Source organism: Hyposmocoma kahamanoa, unplaced genomic scaffold, assembly GCF_003589595.1.
Source record: "Hyposmocoma kahamanoa isolate Upper Pololo Valley unplaced genomic scaffold, ASM358959v1 76, whole genome shotgun sequence".
NCBI lineage: Eukaryota > Metazoa > Arthropoda > Insecta > Lepidoptera > Cosmopterigidae > Hyposmocoma > Hyposmocoma kahamanoa.
In genome coordinates, this window is record NW_020653900.1 from 5,549,857 (window position 1) to 5,573,401 (window position 23,545).

Here is a 23,545-nt window from a genome sequence, read left to right on the forward strand (position 1 = left end):
CTTATAGGAATACGGCTACTCAAGTAACTTGCTTTTGGTTGTAAGTCTCTGGTAGCATTAATAGTAAATTTATTATCGGAATATACCTTATCAAGTAACCTATTTCTTGTTAAATCTCTCTTAGTAGCATTAATAACAAATTTCTTTGAATTTGGCTAATCCTGTAACCTACTTCTTGTTCCAAGTCTCTAGTAACACCCATTAATAGTAAATTTTCGATTGGTCAATAACAATGACGCGGTACAATCTTCTTAATTGCCTCTTCAGCAACACAATACTTTGTCTTCCATTAACCCGCTTCTGTCCACCTTTGAAATGAAACGGCACTTGAAAAAGGCCATTAGTTGTTAAGGCATACTTAGCGTAAAAGCTAGTTGGTTCTTTTTTATGATTAATAGTCGGAATATACAGTCAATCAACCCAAAATATTATGAAATTGATAGTCGATAGAATTCATAATGTTGTGCTGATTTTATGTAGGAACTTTGTCCATACAAATGTAGTCGCCTTTTTGAACCTGATCAGGATTATTTATTTCAAGACATAGTACACACATTTTTATCTTAAATTTTGATTAAAATATAATTAACAACAGTTTTATTTGAAATTCAGCATCATAGAATACGTGCATAAAATGTAAAAATTCCGTTATTATCTAAGGTTGCTATAAATTTGGTTTCAAAAGAAAGTGTGCATGAATCGTCGACCACATCGTCGCTTTCCATTATGTGAGATAGAGTCAATGCGCACTTATTTGTAACTGACTTCGAAAAAAAGAAATATCTAAATTTGACCGTTTTTTGTATGTAAGTTACGCGGTTACTCCGATATTTGTGAACCGATTTCGATGATTCTTTTTTTTGTAAGAATGAGGATACCTCAGCATTGATCCCATTTGAATTTGAAGAAAATATTCCACCTCTAAGGGTGGCAAACTAGGGGATGAATCCGGGTTTCTCGTGCTTTCCGGTAACCGGTAAGAATAAAACTTGGCAAATAGATGTAATTCCACTTTTGAGCTCTTTTTTGTTATAAAAAAGTTACAATTACATATCTTATAAAAAATTTAAAGTACAATCATAAGAAATAAAGGAATGTACAATACCATTATTGTACATTCCTTTGTTTCTTATGATTGTACTTTTAATTTTTTTTAAGTCGAACAAGATGTCTTCTGTACGAGTAGAAAAGGATTTTTAAGAAACAGCTGAAATAATTTTCCTTTTCAATATCAGAGGAGTATTGTTAAGGCTAATGGGCGGGATATGCAGTACAGGAACTGCATCCGGAAGTGTTGTGTTACGGTGATACCTATAGTATAACGAAAATACAGACAACTAACTCTCGGCAGGTTATACGTTTAAAAACAAATTATGTAACAATCGCGAAAACATAAAAACTGGAGACATGAAAATATTTAAACAATTTTTTTTTGCATACAGTCAAGTAAGTATTACTTTTTAACCCATACAGCCTATTCATAAATTTAGACGAAAGCCGAACAAACGCTACAAAACAAAAAACCAAAGAGACAGAATAGAAGCCGTCAAGTACCGCACATATTTTAACCATAAAGGATGGGAAAAAATATAATATATGTAAAATACACAACCTATCATTTTATCTATAAAAGATTTATGGCCCATTTGCAAGCCTTGCTAGACTTTTAAGCCAATTTAACAGAATTTAACCAATCAAGAGACAGTAGTGTAGCGTTTGAGTAACGTCATAATTGATATTTTAATCAGCAAAAATACGACTTTTTTTAAAAACTCATTACAGTGCCTCACAGTTCTGTGTACAGAGTTTCTCGTTCCTCCAACTTCCAAATCCCGTTTCCAAATTTCGTTCTTCAATAAGTTTCCCCGTTTTAAAAGCAAGTATTAGTCAAAACACTTTGTTGGTAAGTGGCCGAAACTCTCACCGCGAAAAGCCAAGAGAAATAACAAAAAAAAACTTTATTGAAGTTTTTTAGCTAGGTGGCGAGTACCACATTCAATAAAATTTTTGATTCAGAACTAAAAAGAGCATTTTTTCCATTATATAGGATAATTGTGTATAAGAAAAGAGCACATCTATTATGATGAATGGTCCAAGAAATTATATATTATATGCACAGACCACATAAATACTAAAATTATCATTGACAGATTAAAGTAGAGTAGAAAAATATACCTTAGAATAATAACGCATAGAATATAATTATAAGTCAATGCATAGAATGATAGTTTCATATCAAACGAACTGTCATAGGTGAGGCAAAAATCAAATTCATGTAGGCTAGTTTTAGTAAATATTTAATTAATTTTCGGTTTTAGTGAATATTTATATAAAAATGCAAGTTGAAACGCGTTACTTGCTTGTGGAATGTGATGTTAGTATCTATTTTATGTTTGTCTGCGGTATTTTTACACTCATTTACCGCACATTTCGTCATTTTTAGCTAAAATTCTTGAGCTGTTCGCGGTGCAAGTTGACCTTGAGCACTGAAGGCCCGCCCGCTCGTGTAGGCCCATTGAGAGCGCTTCAATTTGCCTCACTTAGCGTGTACGGGCTAGGTTTCTATGCGTTATTATTCTAAGCCTAGATACGTTTATAAATTAAACTCATAGAACATGCCGCCGTTGGCAATTGAACCGTCGACGTCTCAATTGAGACGGAACTGTTCTACCACAGCTCTGTTCTTTTCCAAAAGAATTAAATTACTTTTGGTCTTACTGCACAAGAGAGATTCTATAAAATATAATGTTCACCGAAACGAACAAAGCATAGCGAAGCTCATTTTGATTTTCATGAATATTCTCCGTTTATTCTCCGAGATAAACGTTTAACGAATCGTTTGTTATTCACAAGACTCCCGGGAGTATCGTCGGTTTAAATTTAAGTACAGGTATTACTGTAAAAATTCGACATAATTGGAGAAAGCAATTTGGGTTTTACTGTCGATGTTGTATTTAAGATATTGTTAAAAAATAATAATAGCCTAGTTAGTTTAGTAGTAGTAGCTCCTTGTAAAAGAGTTCGTTCAGGGAAGCACGGGCAGTGTAAGGGACCATTACTGCGTTCCGGTTTTGAAGGGTAAGGGTGCTGGTGAAATTACAGGCACATGGGTCTTGTCAACTTATGTCTCAGGGTCACACGCGCAATGGCAATGCCCATCAGATCTTTCCGATTTAAAACTCTGAATGGTACTGCAACTTTTTTTATATACTGTATCAAGTGACGGGACGAGGAAGTCGTGCGCCTGCTAGTAAGCTACGCGCCTATCGATAACAGTTGCAGTTTACAGTAGTAGCTGCTTGTGAAAGAGTTCGTCCAGGGAAGTACTTGCTACCTTACCTATTTCTATTTTGGAATTTTGCATGCCAGTGCACGTAATTACCTATACATATGATTGGGACGCGCCTTCTTAAGGCCAGTTGCGATTAACTAACAGAGAACTACGTGGATAACAATTCCGCGTATCTGTCGTCAGGCGCAGAGATGGGCAGTGGATTAAAACCCAATCTACTCGCCTAGGCTTGTTTTTAACCAAAGGGCCGGTTTTAATCCATTTCTGCCCAAAATCGTGCAAGGAAACCATTAAACGCTGTAAATAATAATTAATTTCTGTGTTTCTTATTAACACAATGTATAGTAGTTTCTATGTAACTTTCGAGTTATGGTAATTATACTGTCTAAATTACGCTGCAACTAATAGTTGTTTTATTGGAATTTAATTTACCCATTCAAAATAAAACTTTAAATTTAAATTTTAAAAATCATGATATCAAACACTGTAGATACTCCAAAAATTCTATAAGCCCAAACACAATAGTTCTGGTGTAGGTAAGAACTTAGTTGAGAAGTTGAGTAGTCTGAAAACAGATAATGTACCTAGGTAGAATATAAACGATTTTACATGAAAGTCTTCCCGTTATAACCTTTGATAATTGAGTAGTCGACTAGCAAACTGCGTTATGTGCGCGGGTAATAAAAAGGTTCAAGCTAAAAAAAACATTTATTGTTCCAAAAATGGATTTTTAAATCGAACTTTTTTGATTATCTGAAAATTGTGATAAAAAAGAGATAAACAATAAGAACAAACAAAATCACAGTATTAAACTTTTTATTTTATTTCCATCTACAAATTGAACATAAAGTTTTGCAACAGTAATATTAAAATAACTAGTTTTGTAATTGTTCAGAATTAACGTAGCTAGTTTTGCAACAACACTATGATGACATTGCTAGTTTTGTTATAATATTAGTAAAAAATACAACAACTTTAATTTTCCTTTCGTCTCTCTTCTTCCTTCTTCCTACTCTTGGACGATAAAATAATAAATACCAAACAAAATAACGGATTTTGCACGAGTTTATACTTAATAGAGCAGCGTTTGCAGGTTGAGACAAAGTGGTAACTTTTAAAAGTGTAAAGAAAGATAGCGACTTTTGCAAAAGTAGTCAACATTTGACACTGATTTGTTCAGAATATACCAAGTTTTGGCACTGTATTGTTGAAGTATTTGAAATTATTTAAAATTCTGATCCATTTCACGCCATTAACTAGAAATCATTATAAATGTCACATAAGCGCTTAAATTCTTAAGTAATTAAGTACTCAATTAATTAATTTGAAATTAAAAGTAACCCCTACCTATATAAAAGGTACCTATACCAAGAGTCTCCATCTGTAGCACAGACTATTAGATGCTAATCTGTAGAACTTACCTGAGATAACTACTCGTCGAGACTAGTAGAAAATGTTTATAAACTTAATTACAGAAATTACAGTAAAAATTTAAATTATGCGTTGTGTTAAGTATTTGTTATTATATTGTTGTCTATTTTTAATATGCAGCTTTCTTCAAAAATATGTTGTATTTGTTTATTTGTATGGAGTTTAATTTCAAAGTATTGCTATATCATTTTGACGCAAAACGAAACAGGATTCGCTCTGGACCTTTTGGAGGGAAAAGTGTCGTTTTTATTTTGACTTTCAATTATTTTGTGAAATCCAGTTTAAAGTGGAGTAGGATAGTGCTACTATGCCTTAATCGAAGATTAAAACGCGAAATTATACGAATCTCGAACTAAAATACACGTATCGGCCCGTTCTAAGGAATCCCGAGGCAATCCAAGCACGCCGCCTCAAATTGCCTATCCTCTTTGTGGTTGCCATATTTACAGAAATATAATTAAACGTTTATGTTTTCGGCTGAAGTACTTTGTTTTCATGGCCAGCAATAAATAAAAAAAAAAAGCAAAACGAAACGCTGCTGTCACTATCAAAAATCATTGTCAATGTCAATGTCATGAATTTTGTGTACAAAAATTACGAAATACGAACAATTCAATTGAATTGTTTTTCCTTTAATTAATTAAATGAGCACGACTGTTTTCCTATTGTGCTGTTGTTAATAAGAAATTGATTGCAAATACTGCTACTATGTCTTTCGCCCTAAAGCAGATCGCTCGCAGCGTAAGTTCTTGTGCAAGTTCGCGAAAATTATTCGGAATTGTAATAATAACTAGGGTAGTTTACCATTTAATTCGTGTGTTTTCTGTTCATACAGGTTTTGAGACCCGCTTTAGTACTGCCTAAGAAGTTCAACTTCTCTTCGAGTAAGCATTGTTTATTACATAACCTTAAAGTGTCTAGAAAATGCCGGAAGATTCGGTTCCGCGCAAAGGCTATCAACAAAACGCATACATTTCACGTAATACATTTCACTGCGCTTTAATATCATTTCGTACAATCACATTACGCGATTTAAAAATAAACAATGGAGGATTTATGAGTTAACAGGCCTCAAGGATAAAATGAGGCCACTTTTATCATGCGACTGTACTTACCCATGCAACATTACGTTGCGCTGATATTGTAAGAAACCTATTCCTACATGCACTGGTTCTGGTTTAAATTAAAATTTTATTATATTATCTTAGGGGAGCTACTTTTACAATATGGATTTAAATGTAAATAATCAGATGCCAATTAACAGCTTCCACATGAAAATTAGAAAATAATCCTACCATAAATAACTAAATAACACTTCTATGAGAACACAACAATTTTTATCAGGCACTTGAAAATAAGTTATTAGTTGTAAAAGTTTTTATATTCATAGCTCTATTACAGAAAAGATCTGTGCAACAGTCATCATTGATTTGGTTAAATGTCTAATGTAATATAGCTGTGTAAATCTGTACATACCTTGATTTTTTTTCTAACATACCATGTAGGTATGTAAAAATAATTTAATGTATGTTTCTCATACTAATTCTCATATTCTTCATACTAAAATTTGTTTGAATTTACTGTAAGTAACTATAAAGTATAAGTTTAATAAACTGTAAAAAAAGATGACATTGTTTAATTGTGGAACAGGGTGTAGGGAAAGAATAATTTGAAAATTTATCGTACTTTTAATTTTTAAACTTATAAACCTCTTGTTTAAATTATTTTTAAAGTAATATTATTAAAGTATATAGCATCTGAAAAAGGTATAATTTAACTAATTAAAATGCTAACTACAAGCGTTATTGTTTTTACTATGTTTTACGCCACATTTTTAGTTTTGTCCTTTAATCACATACAAGGTATTCACTCTTAGACAACGTTATGTTATAACCTAAATGTGAGTGTTTGTGTGTGATCAATAATAGTATCTTGATGAAAGAACTAAGGAAAAGAATAAAATATCTAACTTTACACATATTTTTCATATGGACATAGTTCTCTCATAACACGGAACCTTCTAAATTTGGTTTTCAACAGAATCACTGTAGTTATTAAATTCACATTTATCCTAAAATTTGAAAATTGTACAGCGGTTTAACTACGCGGAGCGCCACCCGCTGTCCCATCAGTCGCCATCGGATGCTTGTCAATGTCAGATCTGTGTAAATTTTTCTTTGCCTGTTCTTATTTTATTCATAACAATATTAAGCCTCCTAAGTCTAGACTCACGTTTAAATACAACTGGCCTTAAGCTGTCAGTTGAATTTTGTTAAAACTAGGGGTATAATGTACACTTGTATTGAATACACTTTGTAAAAAGAAATTATCTTTAATTGCTTACAATTAATTTCAGGTGCAGCATGTTTTGCCCCTCGAATCCAGAAGCCTGCTCCAGACTTTAGCGCCACTGCAGTTGTGAACGGAGAGTTCAACCAGCTAAAGTTATCAGATTTTAACGGAAAATATGTAGTTCTACTCTTCTATCCTTTAGATTTGTAAGTAGTTACATAATTATAATAAATATTGTACAGTCAACAGCACATGAAGCTATACACTTTTGTTTGGATGTCGCCTCCTGCTGTGCCTATGTAAGCCTGCCTAATCTATACATCTGCCTGAGCCATTTTTTATTTCTTACTAACACAATATTAAACATTAATTCAATGTATGTACAAAGTTGAAAGTCGAAAGTATGTCAAGTTTGAGACTTAACATTTGATTGTTGTATTGTTGACAAATCAACTACAACAATCCAATTTATTGTTTGGAATCATCTAGAAAAATACAGTTTTGTCCAGTGAATTCCGATTCAGATAATATGCCAAAAAAGTATGTTTTAATGATTTTTTCATAAAATGAGTTATAAACCATTTTTTTACTAGGTCATCCATGTTTTCAGCACATTTGTATGTCCAACGGAGCTGATAGCGTTCAGTGAGAGAGCATCAGACTTTGCTAACATTGGCTGCCAAGTTATCGGAGTCTCTACTGACTCAGAGTTCAGTCATCTCGCTTGGGTCAACACTCCAAGAAAGGTAAGCTTTGTGTTACTACTTACGTACATATTTCATTACTAGCATTCACACGAGTTTCGTGTTTACAGTATCCTTCTGTTATTCGTGTAACACACAAACTCATAGCCCCGCACTAGGGAAACCCTGTATTGGAGGTAGTGTTTAAAATTTCCATTTGATAAAATCATATTTTTCAGGAAAATATGTATTTTTCTGGATATCTTTCCTTTATTATTCCACATTCGACGTTGACTCCTGTCAAAAGTTCAGGTTACGAAAACGATGGAGCTTTTTTTTTAGAGGTTTTTTCATTGTTGTGAAATGATTTTAAATCTCGTTTTTCTTTATGTAACTTTTAGCTATATAAGTTTATTTTATAATTCACACTAAATAAAACTTCAAGTGATATATCTAAACATGGAACATATATGAGACTTCGTATAATTTATATTTTTTCCAATTTTTCGGGAATTTTTCCGGAAAAATTTCAACTATTTTCATGTTTTCGTAAAAATTACCCATCAGTAGTTGCGAGTGCCATGGACAGCATGAACGGTTACCATGCTGGACTGCCACACAGAGGTCCTGAGTTCGATTCTCATGCCGGGAGAAGTATATGTATGGCCTACATTTATTTCTCTAGTGACTTTGGGTGTAATTTGTGGTTGTCTATGTATGTGTCCATAGCACCCGCGACACAGGTTTTCCCTAGTGCGAGGCTATAAGTGTGTTGCGTTATTATTGTTATTATAACATTTTATTTTCATTTTAATTACATGTATTTGCCAAGTTCTTGGAATTGGTTAACGGAAAGTGGATGAAATCCAATAAATGGGATTCATCCCCTAATTTGCCACCATTAGAAGTAGAATATTTTCTTTAAATTTAAATGGGCCACAACTGAGGTACTCCCTTACCAGCGAAAGTGAATTATCGAAATGAAGTTCACTTTGTGTCGGAGTAAACGCGTAACATGCACAAAAAAATACAGTCTAACTGAAACCTCCTCCTGAACCTCGTCCTTTTTTGAAGACGGTTATAAAAAAATCTTTAATCACGAAGTTTCCCTTCATCATTAGCGAGACATTCAATATAATTCAGTTCAAGGGAACTGTATTTAAGGAGATTTCGGAATAATATAAAAAAAACCAGTATCAGACACAAATCATTGACATTTTCATTTCATTAACATCCTGACATTCAATAAAAATTTAATTAGAAGTTAGTAGCGACATCTTTAGCAAGGGCTGGTAGCTGTAAAGGTTCTCTCTAATCTCTCTATCTAAGTGGGTGACGAAATACTTTAATAGATTTCTCATAGATGGCGCTACGGCTAAAAAGTCGTTGAAAACCAAATACAAATCCGACAACAAGCACATAGAAAAATTCGTGAGGTCCGCTGGTTCGTTCCGTGGCTTAGTTGGCATAGCGTCTGGCACGATTTGTTAGGAGACGCCCCGGTTCGAATCCGGCCGGATCGAAGGAGTTTTTGTAGGTGTTCGATCTTTGTATTAATAATTATAACACACTACTGGAGTAATTTCACAAAAAATAATTGAATGTCATGGTGGTGGAACATCCTGACATTCAATAAAAATTTATTCATTGACTTTTTTATTAATAAGATGTTGTTTAATTCAGGATGGCGGCCTTGGCAAAATTGAAATTCCCCTGTTGGCTGATTATAAGAAAAAGATCTCTCAAGATTACGATGTTCTTTTAGATGAAGGGTTCGCACTTCGAGGTAATTATGTCTATGTTGACTTTGATTTTTGCGTTTGAGGACAATGATATTAAGATCATACAGCCCACCCAGTTCTATGTTATTAAATTATATTCGCATACTGTTTTCTCTTATTATTTTCACATCTGTGATTTAATTATTTTTTATTCAACTCTATGTCGCTTGCGATAAGAATGGCTTTTAGTGTCAAATTTGATGCGATCTTGACATGTTACAATAATTACTGTTAACAATTTAGTAACCTGTTATGTAGTTCCATCTTTGCTAGCCCTTATGATATTTACAGTATTGTTAGAAAAATGCTCGCACACGTGTTCGTGTCGTTACGTCAATGGGACCTACTTACTAATTTTTTTAAATTTACTCATTGAGCATTGAATATAGAGTCATCAGCTTAAGAAGATAACAAATAATCAAGACACTCAAAACGTAATATACTTAAATAAAAAATTAATTCGTGTAAAAACCGTAACTTGTAAAAACCCGCCATTTTGTTTTTCATATTCACTCACATTGCGTGCGTTTTAGAAGTAAAGATTGATGTCGAGCATGCACTGTTTTTGTGCTTCTGTACAACTACGCTAAAACATGGACGAGCTTGGGGTCTATTGGGTACATCAGAGTATGTATGTAATACTCCACACCCACGCGCAAGACTTCGACTACAGCATCAGCATAACTCGACGAGTTCCCTGAAGTAAAGCAAGCCTGCCAAGGATATGAAGCAATGAAATGTCGCATTTCGTCCCAACTTGTTTCGCCACACCCGTCTCATATCATCATCTGATCGGGTGAGGAGTATACGGATACAGCTTACCAAAGACAGTAGACAGAGCAATTAGTCGTATGAGATTTAACATCTGGGATCCTAGTGGCGCAACTCACAAGCTGGAAAACGCTTGGCGACAACGCAAGTTTTCGCGTCTCTCTCCCAGCATAATTGGGTCATTTGGTATGGGCACAACCATTCTTTCATTCCCCAGAATAACTAGCTGCAACGCTGGGTACCTATAATGAGCATCATCAGACTTCTCACCCAGATGTTGGAACATCTTGAACAGACTGAAACTACTTGTCTCTAAAATATGTATTATATTCCTTTTTTTATTACAATTGGAGACGTTATTGATCTCATTAGCTATGAATTGTATAAATAAATAATAAAAATAATTCACAAAACACTAAACTTTTTTTTCGGTTTTCTGACACTTTTACAGAATTTTTATAGAAAAATATCCGAAAAAACCGAGTAACCGCTTAACCGATACTTAAAAACCGAAAAAACTGTTTTTCAAAATAACTCGGTTTTTGCGTGCCCTAGTACCGCGGAAACCGGTTTATTCAGGGGGCTGGAAGTCAATGAATCTGCGAGCGAGAGGGGTCGTGATGACTCGTGAAAACAGCTTATAAACGTGGCTTCTTCTGTAGGGTGTTATCTCCCTTTATGAAGAAGAGTATCGCTACGCTTCAATTCCACCCTTCTAGCGTAGAACCTTCGAGCAAGACTGCAATTCTCTAATAATAATAATAATTGCAATATCCGGTTCCTTGAAATATATATTAAGTAAACATTTTTATTTACGTAATACTAGTCATAAATATAATAACTTATAGATGTGGCTCGCACTTGATTATATTTACCTTTACAGCTACCGCCCTGGCTAGAGACGTCGCTATTAACTGTAATTAAGGTTTTATTGAATGTCAGAATGTTTCACCACCATGATATTCAGTTATTTTTTGTGAAATTTAAAAAAAATAATATAAATAGTATATTATATAAAATAATTTTTTATTATTTTTTTCCCATTTTTTCAATTATGCCTTCCTTATTAACGCCATAAACTTACTGCTCAAGTCATCATCGTATTCGATTGTAAAATAATTTACCTAGACAATTTAGCTAATAACACATTGTTCTAAATAATTTGTAAATACCCGTTCCGTGCATTTTTTAAATTCACATTTTAATACCTATACATATACCAAACCGAAAGGAAATACCCTGATACATGTAGTGTGTAGTGCGACAATCGAGTAATTTCCTGTCTATCTCTTCTTAGCTCTATGTAAGTGTGTGAGTATATGAGAGAGAGCATGTGTCTATTTTAAGTACAACGCCATCTGTTAGCGACAATATTAATTATGTTAACTCAAACTGAAGGTCCAACTAGCACATTCTTACCACTCCGCGTATGGCGCTACCTCATCGGAGAAATTATAGTAGGCGCGTTATCGCTCAAGGTCATCGACGCTTGTCAGCGTCTTAAGATCCGTAAGTCCGGGTTCACCGAGACTTGGCCCGGACGCTCGCCGTACCCTGTTCTTACCAGGCAGCCCGTAGTCTCCTCGGAACTCCCTATCTCTCGGGTCGGTAGATAGGGACACCGTCGTTATCGGCGTCATAGTCATCGACTGTACAATATAAAGTATAAAAATTTACTTTTCGTCAGGTTTATTCGTGATCGACGGCAAAGGTATCCTCCGCCATATGTCCATCAACGACCTGCCCGTCGGCCGGTCCGTCGACGAAACGCTACGATTGGTCAAAGCCTTCCAGTTCGCTGACAAACACGGAGAAGGTATGAGCAGTTATTGTGAAATAATATTTTATGCATTCATTGCATAATGAGGGTTCTTAAAGTCGAATACCGTATTTAGGCCACGAGGTTTTGCCTAATAAAAAAATAATAGGTACAAGATTTTAAGCTTAAATAAGTAATGATTGCATACAATACTTTTTGTACGAGTAAATTAAAATAATGAAACACAGGCAATTAAACGCTAAAAAACAAAAAACCAAAGAGATAGAATAGAAGTGTCCGTAAATGGCTAAGTACCACTTATATTTTAACCAATCAGGAGGCAGTAGAGCGTTTGAGTGGAGTCATATTTGATATTGTTTTTGAACATATACTTATTTTTCATTTGTTTTTTTTGCGAAATAACTCCATTAGTTTGCTATTATTAAATACAAAGATCCCACATAAGAAAAATTCTATCGACCCGACAGGACTCGAACCTGCGGCCACGACCATCGCTCTTCCAACTGAGCTACAGGTCGAGTTAACCGAGTCGTCGAAATTTTTGTGTCTGTTATAGATCTTTGCATTGAGTTTTCGGCTTTCGACGCTGTAAGCGACATCTATGAGAGATTTTATGAACCTTCTCACTCAGCCGATAACTTTCCAGCTACCACAAGCTGACGTTAATGTCGCTTTTCGGGTCGGTTTTTTATCGGGTCGATAGATTTAGATGTTTTTAGATTTGCCATGCATGTACATTAGAGATATCTGAGTATTTGTCAACTCTCATGCGCAATATTGTAAAACACGTGGTGAAGTAATTCCAAGACAAACTATAGCTAAATCAAGTGAATTTTTTATACCAACCTCGTTGCCGTAAAGTAATTTATAAGTATAAAAAAGAGGTACTCAGAACTGCGAAGTCTAGACGTGCACAAAGCTAGCGGGCCAGATGGAATTCCAGCAATAGTCCTGCGTAACTGTGCGCCTGAGTTGTCTCCTACTCTCACACGCCTGTATCGCCTCTCACTTGAGACTGGTGTAGTTCCCAGGTCGTGGAAGCTGGCAAATATGCAACCAGTGCCTAAAAAAGGAAACACAGCTGACCCTGTCCACTACAGACCTATCTCAGTCACTTCCATACTCTGCAATACTATGGAACGTGTACTTAGAAACCGTCTCCTTTCGTACCTTGAAGACAGCTCCTCAGTGATCGCCAGTACGGATTCCGAAGAGGGCGATCCACTGGGGATCTTCTTGTGTACGCCTCTCACTCGTGGAGCGTACGGGCATGGCGAAGCCATTGCATTGTCTTTAGACATTTCTAAGGCCTTTGACGGGTCTGGCACGAAAGCCTTTTAAGCAAGCTTCACTCTTATGGGCTTCCCACTGACCTCTGCAATTGGATTTCGGATTTCTAGAGTGAACGTTCGATTCGAGTTTCTTAGAAGGCTACTCTTCCGAACATCGGGCGATAGATTCCGGCCGGAGTTCCTCGGGGTTCTGTACTGTCCGCAACCCTCTTTCCGCTGCATATAAACGATATGTTGATTCCAGGTACCTTTGGGTATGCTGATGACAGCACAGTTGTGGACAAGTACTTGACCAATGCAAGGGTCAGTGGAGAAGAAATCCAGTCTTGTCGAGAGTCCATGGTTAGTCGATTGAATTTGACACTTAAGAAAGTCTCCGATTGGGGCGATACCAATCTTGTCAAATTTAATGCTACCAAAACGCGGGCGTGTCTTTTCTGCACTAAACGGAGTCCCTTTCACCTGACTCCGACTTTTCGTATATGTCGTGATATATCCGTACCGATAGCCGACCATCTTCACCTACTTGAAATAGACCTGTCGTGCAATCTGAACTTCGGCAGATACATTGCACCCATGGCCAAAAATGCAGCCAAGAAGCTTGGCATCCTTTCGAAGGTGAGGCGTTACTTCACACCGGGACAGTTGCTTCAGCTGTACCAAGCACAAGTGCGGTCGTGTGTGGAGTACTGCTGCCACTTATGGGATGGCTCTGCTAAATACCAACTGGCCACCTTGGATTCAATAGACAAGCGTGCTAAGAGGATTATAGGTGACTCAGAATTAGTAGATGCGAAGCTGCAGAGCCTTGAACACCACCGTCAAATTGCCAGCTTATCGGTATTCTACAGGATATATCACGGAGAGTGTGCGATGGAATTGCATAATTTGATTCCGCCTTCCCCTTTCCATTATCGGGAGACTAGACATGGGCGGAGGTTCCACCCGTATATTGTGGATATTCCCCGGATTCGCACGAAGCATTCCGCTTCCACATTTGTATGGCGAGCGGCTAGGGAGTGGAATTCCCTGCCTACAGACTTGTTCCCCGAACGCTATAACTTGGACCTTTTCAAGGCGAGAGTTAATAGGTATTATTTAGGTGTGCATGCTACATCATCGACCTCATCGTCGCTTTCCATCAGGTGAGATGGAGGTCAAATGCACACTTATTTTTATATAAAAAAACTGCTTCAACATTGTGTACAATTATTTTCAATAAATTCCCAAATGAAATTAAATTGTTACAAGGACAAGCTTCTAAATTACAATTGACAAAATAGCTTTTAACACATTGCTTCTATAGTAATAAAGAATACTTAAAATTTGCAAATTCATTACATTAATTTGAATTTACAGAGACCAAACATTAAATCGCATTAATATTTGCACATCTGCTTCTGGTTGAATGTATGTAATGTACCTTATTTTACTTAAGACCTATGTAATTACTGTATTCTGGCAAATAAACTTATTCTATTCTCTTTCTAATATGTCGATGAAAAGGACGAAACTTCAACATGGTGTTGTTTTTCAGTCTCCGCCTGTGTTCTCTGTCGGACATTATCGTAACATAATTTCTGCTATTCAAGCAATGTAACTTAAATCTAGTTACACACATTAAAAGTGTCCAGGGACCAAGGTATTTTTTAACCGACTTCAAAAAAGGAGGAAGTTCTCAATTCGACTGTTTTTTTATGTATGTTACCCGATAACTCCAACATTTGTGAACCGATTTTGACAATTCTCTTTTTTATTGGAAAGAGGGTACTATTACGGGGTGGGTCTGAGGACATTTAAAAAAAAAATAGGTTTTGGTTTACACAAATATTTTTTATAGAATAAAACGTTACAAGGAAACGAACCGTCTGTCACAAAGCTCAAATCAGACTAACTGAATCGCGAGGGAAATGAAATTATATGTATGCAAAATGCTGTCGTAGGCATTGGCACCATCCACGTGCAAATGCACTGTGATGGTGTAAATACTCACGTGCATCGCCTGTACATATGCATAAATAACAGTACCTCAGGATATTTTCTTCATATTTAAATGGAACCATTCATTTAAATTTGAAGAAAATATTCTACCTCTAAAGGAGGCAAACTAGGGGATGAATGACTTTTGAGGTCGGTTTTTTTAGTACTCTGTACTGAGATTATTTTTAACATTTAATTACTCTATTAAAATAAATAAAAATACCTATAATATATAGAATAATTTAATACATTTATATAAAATTTATTAAATTATTTCTTTATTTATGAAATTATAAAAATTGAGCAAAAACACATTCGTGTTAAAAAAATTAATAAAAAAGAATATTTTCAGTAATGGGTAAAAACGTGATTGATCCTTAGACACTTTTGATGTGTGTATTTATTTATTGGTTACGAGCATTGACTTACAATTATATGGACGTCGGGTCCGCGCTAAAAAGTTTCCGAACTTATAGGGCGTTAAAATCGTATACAGAGCGTCATTCACGCTTTAGTCTTCGTTTGTTCGACTGACAGCGAAGCAAGCAAAATTAGACAGTACTGCGATGACATTACAATTTAAATTCAACGTTTTAGCTTTTTCATATTCCTTTACATGTCACTACGTTTAAATAGGTTGACTTGGGACATTTTTTTCGTGATTTTTGTATTAGACCCGTCGTCCATTTATTTGTAAGTCAATGGTTACGAGTGATAATAAGCTGTTTTTGTTTTTTTCTTTTATAGTGTGCCCAGCTAATTGGAATCCGGAGCACAATGCAGATACGATCAAACCCAACCCAAAGGAGAGCAAGGAATACTTTCGCAAAGCCAACTAAATAGTATTACAATTAGTTACTAGATATTTATTATAATATGCGTTTATAGGTGTTTAACAGATATCCTAAGTTTGTTATTTAACCTTTTTTGTTTATTTCACTTGTACGAAAAACAAATTAAGACGTTATATCACGCCATGATACAACAACGAGAAGATACAAATCAAAATGTGAGGGCGTTTCTCCACTGTTTAAATCACTTGCATCAACTGCCTCCATTACCATGCTAGAGTGCCACGCAGGGGTCCTGAGTTCGATTCCCGGGCCGATAGAAATATTTATATGGCCTTCATTTATTTCTCTCGTGATTTTGGGTGTAATTTGTGGTTGTCTATGTGTGTGTCCATGGCACCCGCGATACAGGGTTTCCCTAGTGCGGGGCTATGAGTATATGCGTTATTATTTAGTTATTATATTCGCCTCTTCACTTCTCATCCGACATCCGATTTGCATGTGCTCCTGCGCCGGGCCGTCAATTTTACCGAAGAAACGCCCTTATAGACAGTGAACATACGCATTTTGAAATCAATGCCGGTACTAAACAAAAAGTTCGAGAAATGAACTTTAATATTTCTACAACCAAGTTATATTTAAAAATAACGAGATTTTCATTAATTGGCGGTATTGTTATTAACGTGCGATTTAAGCACGAACGGTCGTAGCTTCGATGACCATAAAGTAGAATTTAAACTAAAAAAGTTATTTATATAGTTTCAGAATTTCGTTATCTGTGTTGTATAATGTCAATAATTTGTTGTTTGAAATTATAAGTTACTTCCATTAGTGATGATAGTGCAACCCCTCCCTGAGTGTCTAAAGGTGCCTATAGATTTGCTCGGTTTTTATAAGATCGTTATTGTCGCTCGGTATGCCGTGTTTTGATGATCAATAAGATATGTCAGCTATACAGGTTTGCTCGATTTTATCGATCGTTACTGGCGGCTGTTGGCGATTGATAAATATCACGGTTAAAATCGAACAAATTTGTAGGCACTTATTCCTATTTTAAATTCCACATTACCGATCGCCAAAAAAATACGGTGTCAATCGTCAAAAACTCGAGCAAATGTGTTGGCACCTTAACGCTTTACTCAACGTCAGCTCCGCGAAATCCATCGTGGACATTTCGTCCCGCTCAAGCCCCTGCAGCATACCGACACCGGCCCTCAGGAGTCTACGATGAGCTTTTGCGGAGTTGTTCACTATGTCAATAAACCAATTCAGTGCAAGAAATAACACAGCCTTGAAATTTGTTATTTTTTTGTAATAACGCTAGGTTCCTGCTCGATTTTAATGTTTTCCCATAAACCACTTTGTAACTTTGCACGCTGTTTCACTTTCGGTTTTACCCTTCGTTTCTAAATTAATGGTCAACAACAAATTGCTCTAGTCATCTTTATTTGGTATATCATCAGGGATAGTGCTATTACGCGTAACTAGCATTTGATTATGGGTCTCCATTTCGGTAATTTAGTCGTCAAATCACATCCGCGTAAATGTCGTGGCAACCAAATTAGCGTGATTTACGGGAATCTATTGTTATCAGACCGTAGCCAATATAAATTAACGCTTACTGTGCAAAAAGTCGTAGCCATTGAAATAACTAAGTAATAACGTTAAATCCCTCTCCTGTGAAATTAGATTTAGTACGCGCTTTTTACCAATACTATTTACGCGGATTAGCACTATCCCCGACGATATGAAGAAGCAACCTCATCGCTATGATTTATACCCATAGATAATTGGTGGCGTGTAGGTAATTAGTTCAACTGTTGGAAGAACACAGAGATGCGGAGGAAGAACAAGACAAACACGTCGTTAATATTTAAGATCGTGTAATCTTGACACAACTCAGAAAAACCGTTAAATGCTGAGGTTGTAGATGGGTGCTCTTAAATATACGAATGAAAGCGAATTTTTGTACAGTCGTTGTAGGAGGAGTGACAGTTTACGTAATAGTTCTATCCCGTTATGAGTAAAATGAGCGTGAGACGCACGCTCCGCGAAGTACATTTTTTCGTAATTGTCCATAAGTTCGACACTTATTATTAAGTTTTCGCGATTCTTACACATAGGAAATGAAACTATTTTTCCGGATTTAAATCGCGAATATTATTTTTTTCAAACAAACCAACGTTTCGGGCACTTTACAGGTTAACAATATGAATTTAACTTAATAAAAATTCATATTGTTACTGTTTCGTATGTTCATACATTTTATTTGCAGATATAAAGTACAAACATTATACATGCAATGCAATGGCACTAAATGAGAAGGTTCCAGGTTCGATTCCCAATAGGACGAAATTAGGAAATTAACTTTTCTGAAATGGGAAATGAAACTATTTTTCCGGATTTAAATCGCGTATATTTGTTTTTCAAACAAACGACGTTTCGGTTTTCTGAAATGGTTTTGGCCTTGGTGTTATGTGTAGTGCCGCGGAGTGAATTCCGTTGTCCTTGATCTCGCGTTCGATTCCCGGTAAAATAACTTTGGGAAATGAATTTTCTGAACTTGGGTCTGGTCTGGGTGTTCTGGTAATGCCCATGTTTGACTTCAGTTGCTCTGGCACTCATAAGGAGTAAAGGGAGTTCCCTAGTTAGAGACCAGGTGGTTGGCAACAGAACAGCCAAAAGTACATTTCCCAAATTGGTTCTACCGGAAGTCGAACCCGGGACCAAGAGCTACAGAATACACTCCGCGGTATTGCCCAGAACACCTAGAACGTCAAGACCATTTCAGGAAAATTTCATTTCCGAAACTGGTTCTACCGGGAATTGATCGACGGGGACCAAAATGTACAGAATTCTCACTGCGGCACTGCCCCATAACACCTAGGCCATAACCATTTTAGAAAAGTTCATTTCCCAAATTAGTTCTACCGGGAATCGAATCCGGGACCAAGAGTTACGGAATCCACTCCGCTTCACTACGCTAAAATAAAATTTTATTTCTGCACTTGGTTCTACCGGGAACAAGAGCTTTGGAATTCCCTCTGCGACACTATCCGTAACACCGGACTAAAACCATTTTAGAATAGTTCATTTGCCTAATTAGTTCTGCCGGGAATCGAACCTGGAACCCTCTCATGCAGTGCCAACAGTGCAAACTGTTGGGCCACCAAGATCGTCTTATTTGGACTATTATATGCAAGTATATATTATTTGTACGCACAATCTACAAATCGCTTTATACACAGCCACCTATTCGGAAAACAGATTCCCGTGAGAAGAAATATTCACTTTATTTAGCACATGTGAAGTTCTATATTGTATTGCTATTTGCAAGTTCGCCCTAAGTAGTCCAATGTCGCTCAGCCAATGTTCGCCTTTCAAAGAAATATACTTTATTGTCGAGAAATCTAGTCACACTTTGTAGTGCCCGTGGTGGCACAAGTTCGTGACTTTAGGTTAGCGAGTCCGCTACCTAGGGGCCATGGGGCCAGGACAACATCCCCTCAACTGTGAATTTCAGAGGATGCTCCCCCAGCCCCCGCGGCGGATCTGTTAGTAGGCTCCGCCGCAACACCCTACGCGCATCCACGTGGACGCATCCTTTGGAGCGCCCACCGCACGGGCCAATTGCCCAAATTCGGCCGCGGAGGACAGGACGAACGGCAACGACACACCGACATGTCTCTTCCCCCGCGGCCCCACCGCCACTGCATCTGCACCCTATGCGGTGCAGCCCCGCCAGAGTCGCGGAGGATAGGACGAGCGACAACGCCACACCGACACGTCTTTTCCCCCGCGACCCTCTTCCCCGCTCCTCCACTTTATTTAGTAGAAATGAAACTATAGTGTATTGCATTTTCCGCCCACCGCCGCTTGCTGCAGTTTTGTTTTAAACATAATCTCAGTACAGAGTACTAAAAAAACCAACCTCAAAAGTACGCGGAATTACGACTATTTGCTAAATTTTATTGAAATATCCCCTAGTTCGCCACTATATAGGACTTGACACTGGAGATAATAATAATCGGTTCCCACTACTCAAAGTATATTGAGAGAAAAACGCCTTGAATTGGAGAAATAGCAAAATCAACCTTTAAAATAATTGCTCCTAAATTAAAATTAGGCGCTATTTATAAAAATGAATCTTCATGTGTAAACAGCCACCCTTAAAGGTGGATGATTTTCTTCAAAATGAAATGGGACCACAATGGAAGTACCCCCTTTCCAACAAAAAAAGAATCATGAAAATCGGTTCACAAATACCGGAGTCATCGCGTAACATACATACAAAAAAAGAATATACAGTCGAATTGAGAACATCCTCCTTTTTTGAAGTCAGTTAAAAATAGAAAACAAAGAAAATAAAACCAACACTGATTCAAAAAGTATCGCAAATATTTGCTCTCTTGACGACGAACCCACGCTTAAATCAGAAAATAGTACTCCAACTTTAATTAAACTACTTGTTCTCGCTATTTAGATTTTGACGCTTTTTAATATTATCGATTTACTTAATATTTTAATGTATATATAGCAAAGTACATATCGTTATACTGTAGGTACTGTGTACTTCTTATTGTTGGCATTTCCATCAGTTAAAACCAAATTAGTCGTATTGGTCGTAATCACTTTTATTTTTTTATTATTATTAATCTGTGTTTATTTGCGTATTGTATAAAACAAATTGAATAAATAATACATAAAAGTTATACTTTCAATGACGCATAATTAATTAGTAAATATTGACGTTTGTTAAGTGTATGTAAAATATAGCGAATAAAAGTATTTGTTTTAATTTTACTACTCTTTTCTACTTCTCCTTTACAGTTGAAAATAGTAGTATTAGTTTTTAATTGATAGGGTGTAACGATCGAATTATTGCACGTTTTACCTAATACTTTCACTATTTTTGCACAACAACAACAGGAACAACAACGTAGGTATAGATTGCAAAAAAACACTTATGACTCTTCTGTATTCTAATTTACAACTTATCTTTATTTGACTTTGTGTAAGTACAAGCGAGTGGTCGATAGATGGCGTATGTAATTGTTACTACTGCTTAGAGGTCAAATCGTCAGTCATTCACGACTGTTCAAGCCTTAATTGTTATCAAGTCTTGTGTTTATGACCTTGACTTGCATGTACATAAGCCATACTGAAAGTTTCTGGATAAGTGAGACCAGATATTATGTTTATAATACGTTTATTGTTTTTCAAAGTATATGTTGCTCACATACCTTTGCATTCGTTGGAACCATTGTGAAAAGCAGTGGAACCAGTCTCCTCTTCAATGGCTTCGTGGAACGCATTTACCGCCGCTTCCGGACTGGTAAATTGTAAACTTCTAAGGCTCAATTTATATTGCGGCAGAACGGAATTTACGCGAATTTTTGTTGCCATATTGTAAACAGCATAATGAAGTTATTGTCAATTGTGTAAAGTACGAACTAGATACGAACCAAAATCTTCCGCGGAATTCTTGCGCATGGTCCAGAATGCCCGCGCATTCCGTAGAAGATTTTGGCTCGTGTCTAGTTTGTACGTTACTCAGTTGACCATAAAGTTTATTATGCAATGTACAATAACGTTATAAAAATTCGCTTCTATTCCGTTCCGCCGCAATATAAATTGGGCCTAAGTTTATCCTTGATTTTAAATTAAAAAGAAGTCGCATGGTGCAAGTTCTCTGGGTTGTATGGCGGATGGGCCATATACTCCAACATTTAACTTATTTAACTGCCTCCGTGGCCGAACGGTTACCATGCCGGACTGCCACGCAGAGGTCCAGGGGTTCGATTCCCGGGCCGGGAGAAATATTTGTATGGCCTACATTTATTTATCTCGCGAGTTTGGGTGTAATTTGTCGTTGTCCATGAATGTGTCCATGGCACCCGCGACACAGGGTTTCTAGTGCGGGCTATGAGTGTGTGCGCATTATTATTATTATTTGAGGCCTTCAAATACGCATTCGTTACCTTTGTGGCAGAGGAGTTGCCGTGGTGGTAGTCGATATTGCTCCGAGGAAGCTTCTCGCGAAGTTTTTCTACACTCTGAGCAAGCAGATGTTTACATACCAATCTGCAATTACTGTCCTTAGGTCCTCAAGCGCTACAGTAGTGTAATGTCCTGATTTGCCGAAGAAAGAAGCAACCATTTTCTTAAATTTGAAAAAGGAACACTCTGTGAGTAGGTTACTTTTTAGTTTATGAGACTGTATTTGTTTTTTCATTGTGGAGTCGTTTTGAAAACTGTAAGTCGCTCTTACAATGAATTTCAGTCGTGAAAATTTTCGGTCCATGATTTTCTAAGATTTTCATTTTGTGGCTTAAGTCAACAAGACAGTTGTCAAAGGCTTCAATTGGCATTTGGTGATGAAGCCTCATGTCGTAGCTCTGTCTATTCGTGGTTCAGTGAACGTAGACGTGGACGTGATCATCTTCATGACGATGTTCGTGAAGGTCGACCGGCGACTGCCGTTACCGAATTTAATATTGACACGGTACGACAACTGCGCACAGAAAAAAATACTTGTCAGCAAATTCGTGCTGTATTAGATGTCCTGATTTGCCGATTACAATGGGAAAAGCGCTTAACGCTAAAAGTAAATAATCCATATTTAGGTATTGAATGGTAACGGTGCTTGTGAAATTACAGGCATAAGGAACTTTCCAACGTATGTCTCAGGGTGACGGGCACAGCGGCAGTGCCCCTCAGACTTTTGCGATTTAAAAATCTGGATGTCACTGCAAGTGTTATGTACAAGCGTGTCGCTTACCAGTAGGCGTACAACTTGTTCGCCCTGTCACGCGATATTAAAAAAAAACATAAGACACGGTTGACGAAAAGTTGATAAAAATTAACTTGTGCAGATTAACTGCCTCTGTGTGGCCGAACCTTGCCGGACTGCCACGCAGAGGTACCAGGTTCGATTCCCGGGCCGGGAGAAATATTTGTTTGGCCTACATTTATTTCTCTCGTGAATTTCGTGTAATTTGTGGTTGTCTATGTTTGTGTCTATGGCACCCGCGACACAGGATTTCCCTAGTGCGGGGTTATGTTGAGTACGTTACGTTATTATGTTATTATTAATTCATAAATATTTTGCAGAGTTGAATAATTTCAGGAGCAATAATTATTTCAAGCACAACAATTTCCTTTTAGTATTTTGTTAATATTAAATTATATTTTGTTAAGACTTTAAATAAACTGCTGCAATTAATTACTCAATAATAACTAGGAAAGCCAATTTAATTATTATATTGGTATATTCCCGTCTATAATGGAATTTAAAGTACATTATGTACAATTAGCTCGTTCCCTGCCATCCGCCAAGTTCAATTGTGCTATACATTGCTGTCAAAGATCAATAACCTCTCCTCGAGTGGTTGTAAAAAAAACCACTTGCGCGATAGAGAGTGGAGAAATAACAGTTTTTATAAGCTCCGA

The 23,545-nt window shown here is 36.7% G+C and overlaps 1 protein-coding gene across 1 annotated transcript; it reads left to right on the forward strand.

Annotated features, from left to right (window-relative positions):
* The first annotated feature begins 5,387 nt into the window (after nt 1-5,387).
* Nucleotides 5,388-17,789, forward strand: LOC113232652 (peroxiredoxin-2-like). The gene is made up of 7 exons (XM_026467430.1): nt 5,388-5,464; nt 5,559-5,607; nt 7,080-7,221; nt 7,626-7,761; nt 9,382-9,484; nt 11,938-12,066; nt 16,050-17,789. The coding sequence occupies exons 1-7, from the start codon at nt 5,432-5,434 to the stop codon at nt 16,139-16,141; spliced, it is 684 nt and encodes a 227-aa protein (XP_026323215.1). The 5' UTR covers nt 5,388-5,431; the 3' UTR covers nt 16,142-17,789.
* The last annotated feature ends 5,756 nt before the right edge of the window (nt 17,790-23,545 follow it).

Bases quoted from the DNA above. Each gene is read 5' to 3' on its own strand.
- LOC113232652 (XM_026467430.1), top strand. From the start codon at position 5,432: ATGTCTTTCGCCCTAAAGCAGATCGCTCGCAGC. The intron at 5,608-7,079 runs GTAAGCATTGTT...AATTAATTTCAG, and splicing joins GAAGTTCAACTTCTCTTCGA to GTGCAGCATGTTTTGCCCCT. The intron at 9,485-11,937 runs GTAATTATGTCT...ACTTTTCGTCAG, and splicing joins TGAAGGGTTCGCACTTCGAG to GTTTATTCGTGATCGACGGC.